This window comes from Berghia stephanieae, chromosome 2 (assembly GCF_034508935.2).
Source record: "Berghia stephanieae isolate SIO BIC M18660-M18661 chromosome 2, UCSD_Bste_1.3, whole genome shotgun sequence".
Taxonomy (NCBI): Eukaryota; Metazoa; Mollusca; class Gastropoda; order Nudibranchia; family Aeolidiidae; genus Berghia; species Berghia stephanieae.
This window is the reverse complement of record NC_088361.1, coordinates 25594030-25600029: the sequence shown is the minus strand read 5'-3', so window position 1 is coordinate 25600029 and position 6000 is coordinate 25594030. Positions and strand designations below refer to the sequence as shown.

The 6000-nt window shown below is 34.0% G+C and overlaps 1 protein-coding gene across 4 annotated transcripts in view; it reads left to right on the top strand.

Moving 5' to 3' along the window:
• The window catches only part of LOC144964570 (uncharacterized), a 247857-nt gene that overhangs the window by 142672 nt on the left and 99185 nt on the right, over window positions 1-6000 (top strand). For all 4 annotated transcript variants that reach the window (XM_078898999.1, XM_078898998.1, XM_078899001.1 and 1 more), the window contains exons 100-102: window positions 576-747; window positions 4091-4281; window positions 4930-5112. In XM_078898999.1, the coding sequence (XP_078755125.1) occupies window positions 576-747; window positions 4091-4281; window positions 4930-5112 (546 nt within the window). The remainder of the gene's footprint in view (window positions 1-575; window positions 748-4090; window positions 4282-4929; window positions 5113-6000) is intronic.

Sequence of the window (6000 nt, the reverse complement as noted above, 5' to 3'; positions counted from 1 at the left end):
AATGAGGAGACATTTAATATTGGCCTTGTTTTTGTGAGGAGAAAGAGCAATGTGGTATCAAAAACATGACAAGCGCATATCTGTACTTATTTGTGACTCCTTTATATCTCACACATTAAATAGTCTTTCTTTTGATCTGATCATCATGTAGTTATTTTAGGGACCCCTGGCGTATATATGACGGCTGAAAGAACCATAGACAAGATGGATATCTATTTGACTGACGCCATTTAAGATTTTGATTGAAAGGAATGATTCAGTTCGCCACTAGTTTTCCTGAATATATTTATTACCAAAGTGTATTGTGATAATAATGATCGCCCAAGTGTCTTAACTAGCCGGGTGTTGTCCTTGTATGAGGTAATTTTTAGACATGACACTTCCTCCTCCTCCTCCACCACCTCCTCCTCCTTCTCCTCCTCCACCACCTCCTCCTCCTCTTCCTCTCCTCCTCCTTCCATCCATTCACTTTGTCTTCTCTTAAACGTCTCTTTCACCCCCTTCTTCTCATGAGATTTGTCTCATTTGAATATGTTATCACTATAATGCGTCCTTTTGTTTTGGTACATACATAGATCTCAGGAGATGACGGAAGGGCCCGCATATTTTTGTCTATATTGAAGCACATGTGTATCCACCTGAGCCAAACAAATGTCAGCTACTGGCAAGAGATGAACAACTCTCTCTCTGCAAAGGACGTTGGCTTCTGTTTTGGAAATTGCTCACAAAGCAGCACCTGCCAAGATGGTAAGTGTCATGGTCTGATGAGCGCCTGAGATCTAACTCGACTACATTTATAAAATAACATATATTATGATATACAAGGCCCCTTAGAATATCCTAAGTCAGATTTTTAATATGTGGCGCGTGTTTTTCTTCTTTTTTCTCAGCTATCCCTAAATGCACAGCTGTAAAAAAAAAATGTACGAACTTCTGAATCAATTTGTCTTAATTAAGAAGAATGTTTTCATGAATTTTAAAATGACAGGAAAGGATTTCGCTTATTGGAGCTATATAAAAATAGATAACAGGTAAGGATCAAAACTAAAAGAATATTTACATTATCAAAATTATGAATTTTCCGTTTATCCATTTAGATGGAATTAGTTGAAATCGAATTTTCGGTTACTTGAAACTTAAACAATATACATACATTATTTGAATATGAAACAAGAATGGCAATTTTTAACTCTCAGACATCTACATTTTATAACTAGTAATACACATTACTGATGAATACAAACGAAAGTGAACATTAGGCGTTTCCAACATTATTTTCATTGCAAAATTTTGAGAAATGGCTTGTGTTTATGCCAAAGAGAATTACATAAATTTGATGTAGACTAGTCAAAAGTAGAAATTCATCAATTTATGATTCAATGTTTCCACAAATATTTACATGTGTTCAACAACAACAACCAAAAATACTAGACACATCAATCATCACATTTTAATGACGAGGATGATGAAAAGGAGAAATGGAACAACTACCGAAATAGATTCCGAGCATCACTCTATCCAATGAAATGTAATTTTCCTCCAGTTTGCGAAGGTTGGAGCATGCCCTTTCCCAGTCTTCCCATGTTAATCATTTATTGCCTCGTCAGTCAGAGTAAATTTAGTGTTCCTCCTCTTAATCTTTCCCTCTACTTAGGCCCAATGACCTCGACTGGATTGCGCTCACAGTGGTAGGGGGGAAGTATCGTAACCTCGTGTAAAAACTTCCCGATTACAGAGTCGGCTTTGAAAACTGTTTCTGGTTCATTTCTTTTTACTAAGGAGTATAGTTAGGCCTTTGATAGATGGTCAGAATATGTAGTGCTGCCTGATTTAAACCAAGAAATCGTGTCAGCTTTTACATTTGCCAAAATTGGAGCCTTAAGTGATCATGGGCCACCAAATGGTAGAGGTGTCCAATACAATACAGCTGGGTGCTTCGAGGGAAGACAGCAAACGGTATTTAGCCAGTCTTCAAACACCTTTGCATTGACCCCAGAATGATATTCTCTACCTTCCAGATGATGCAGAGAAGAAATAAAATGCCATGGCATCCTTTTAAATATCCATTATCTTCACCACCTGCAAGAATAACAATGATCCTCTGTCCCCGAATTATCAGACGTCTAATATTTTGTCGGATGTATGTTTACGCTCACCCAGCTCCATACATCATTGGATGATATCCATTTCAAAGTTGTCTGGGATCCTTTTCCTACCACATCGTTCCATACTGGTGATCTTTCTGTTGTATTGTGAAATTCCAATTCCATAGCCATCCTCTTCAATGCCTTATCGATATATACAAGAAGACTTCTTTTCGCAGTTTTACGTGAATGGAAGCGATAGAGATTTTGTATTGTATGGTACGTATCGTATTGTTTAACAGCCAAATATGTTTTAAAAACCTTTAAAGGCTCGGTGAAACGTTCATGCATAGACAATTTTTTTCAATGTTATATAAACAGCATTGATTGTTAACTTGACTATTTTGAGTATACAATCACTATTTCAAATGATTTAAAGCAAGAGATTTCATATAAGTCTTTGGTGATTGCGATATGATGTAGATAATAGGCTATAATTAATAAATTCAAAATTTAATGCAAAACTACAAAAGTGGTAAGTTTAAAACAGTTAAAGCGAATTGTCGGATATTCGGAAACAAATATGACGTGAACTCATACTCACTAACTGGAACTACTGTCTCATCACGAGATTCTTTTTGGAAAAACGATATTTAACATTAACGGTTTTAACGTAGTTTTTATAGGTCTTAAAGAAGAAAACTTTTTTGAGATGGCATCAATACGGTCCAAAATCTATATTCATTTAGGACAAATTGATTCAGAGGTTGACACAAATTTTTACAACTTTTGATAGAGGGACAACTGAGAAGAACCAGAAAAACGCCATAAATAAAAAAAATCTGACTATAGTTACTTTAAAAAGGCAAATGACGAGTTGTTTAAGATGTGGATAGAAAGATGAATTTTTTATTACTGGATGATAATCACAGTTACAAATGAGTGCATAATGATTTTGTGTAACGTATGTGATCATGATGAGCTGATTATAGTCTTTCAAATAGCATCAGGGTTTTTATGTTGCGTTCTGATTTGTGGAGTTCAAGCTGAGAGTAGTTGCGTTGCCCTCCCGACATTCCAGGCTCTAATAACTTATTGACGATGTTTTTCACTGGTTAGCTGACGTCATTAAAGGGCAGTTTGTTAACAATGGAGGCTGCAACGTCTTGATTGTGGAAATTGATAAAATGAAGTGATCCATATAGTCCCGAGAGTAAGATACAAATTTCAAAATACAAATAATGTGAAGGAGTTTTATATTCTGGCTGGCAAGGCGGACGTTTGTGAGAGAAGCCAGTAATGAAAATTAAATTAATCAGCTTATATACTCAGTGGCTACATGACGGTTGAAAGAAAAGTATTCACTGATGTGAAACGAATTCAAAGAGGCGGCCATTAAAAGATCGATGATCTAATATTAGATAGTAAAGTTTTTCTAAGCCTACAGAAATATACAATGGAGTGGAGATAAACTCCTTTCTTATATTTGTATTACTGAAATAGATATTTATAAAAATAAAGGTAAATAATTGTTATGGCACAGTAAGTAAGAACAACATCACAAAATAATCTTACGGGTTAAACAAAATAATTGACAATTAAATACTTTGCATAAAAAGAGGAAATCTAAACAATAGAAATGCATTGTGAAACAAAATATGTCTTTCATTTATTTCACACCTTAAGGCTTGGAACTCTCTGAATCATTTGTGTGTTTTGAAATCATATAAAATATTGCAGTCTGTTAATAATATCATGGTATTTTAAAACCTATTTCCTGATCCTTAAGTGAGGTCAACCTGATATATAGCTAATTGTAGACGTTTGAGCTTCTTGAAAAGTCAATTTGGGTAAACTTTTGTTGCCAAGATGCCAAGAAATACACGATTGGAGCTTGGGCTGGTAAAATATTATATATTTTGAAAGATATACTATGAACCTCGTTGTTATTCTGTTTAATAATAATTTTAATGAAATTAATGCTTCCCGATTTTAATCTCTTCAAGGGCAATGCACGTGTAGTGGTAACACCGGTTCAGCTGACTGCTCTGTGGATTTGACAAAGCCTCCCACACTAAAGGGTATTGTGGGTCGCAAAGCATGTGATCTGGAGTCTGGAGTCGACTGTAGTAGATTGGTACTCAAGGGTTCTGATTTCGTCCATTCAACTGACCTCACATGTCACGTCACACAAAATGTAAGTTGTGCCTACGTATTACCATTTACATGTGTAATTGATGTCTGTGAAGTGAGAAAATATATTTCAGAATGTCAGGTTACGAGAAAGAGAGAACAACGAATATGAAAGAATGATACTTTGAGAGACAGATAGATAGATGGGTAAATAGGCAGATAAACTCTCTCTCTCTCTCTCTCTCTCTATATATATATATATATATATATATATATATATATATATATATATATATATATATATATATATATATATATATATATATAAAGAAATAGAGAGAGAAAAAAAGACAAATAGATAGGTAGATAGGGAGAGAAAGGGAGATATAGATAGATAGATAGGTAGACAAATGTATATATATGGATGTATATATATATATATATATATATATATATATATATATATATATATATATATAGAGAGAGAGAGAGAGAGAGAGAGAGAGTGAGAGAGAGAGAGATTCTTTTTACTTTTCAATGGCTCGAAACCAAAACGTTAGCACTAAGTAATGGTTTCCTTTTGGCAATATTCTTTTGTAGTCGCAAATAATTAGCAAAATTAAGATCAAAGCACGTAAGGTAAAATCATTGATTAAATGGGCAGTGATATTTACAAACTTGGTCACGTTATGTTACTTCTATTTCACTACAGGGTACCACTACAAAGCACAATGCCATTTTCTTGAGTAAATCCAAGGTTGCTTGTAATGTCACTGTGACTGAAACTGTTGAAGTGAGCGTCAGCAACGACGGATCTCTGGAAAGCAACAAAATTGAACGTATACTGTATGACGGATCTTGTAAGGATTGCTCTGGAGATGTCTGTCAGAATAGGGTGAGTATAATACATTTTCTGTATGTTAAGACAACTATAATATTACTTGTAATTGACTGCACAAATAATAGTAATAATTTTACTGTTTGGGGTCACTTCCATTTTAGTTCCGAGAAATACTTTACAATTTCTGTCCATATTAATATCAGCGCCTCATTTTTAAATTAATCATAATAATCTGCTCTTCCATGTCTTTGCTACATTTGAAATGAGAAAAAAATTTAAAAATCCAATATTGTGTTCCAAAGAAACTGAAGAGAAACATCCAAAATATAACACAAAGAAAACAAAACCAAAAACAGTAACAGCGAGACAAAAAAAACAACAAATCAAACAAACAAAAAGACAATGAGCTTTAAAAAAAAAGCAATATCGACCTAATGAGCTCAACGCTCTATACTGTGGGTCATAAGTCGATAAGTAAATGAAACATGGAGAATGAGACACGCAGCCTGCTAGGCACTGCTATAATTTCCTTTTTTATATACAGATAGCACGGTTTACTTTCAGGTAATTGCTGTATATCTAGGTATGGTGATAAAATGTTACTTTAAAGTTCAATGTCTTCCAAGTCTTCAACTTACAGGTCACATGCTGAGTGTCATATCATTAAACCCCCAAAAACTACACATCAAAGAAATACCCAAACCATAATACTGTTTATAATAATAGTGTACATTTATATAGCGCAAACATCTCAAACAGCATGGGCTCTATGCGCTTTACAATAAGATATCATTAAACAATTACCATAGCTATTAGATTTATATTAGTACAATGTTTAAAACGATATCAACATAACTACGCCTGCAAGTTATATAAATATACGTAAAAAATACCAAGCCAAGAAATATTTTCTAAAGTAAAATGTTTTTAGCCTGTTTTTGA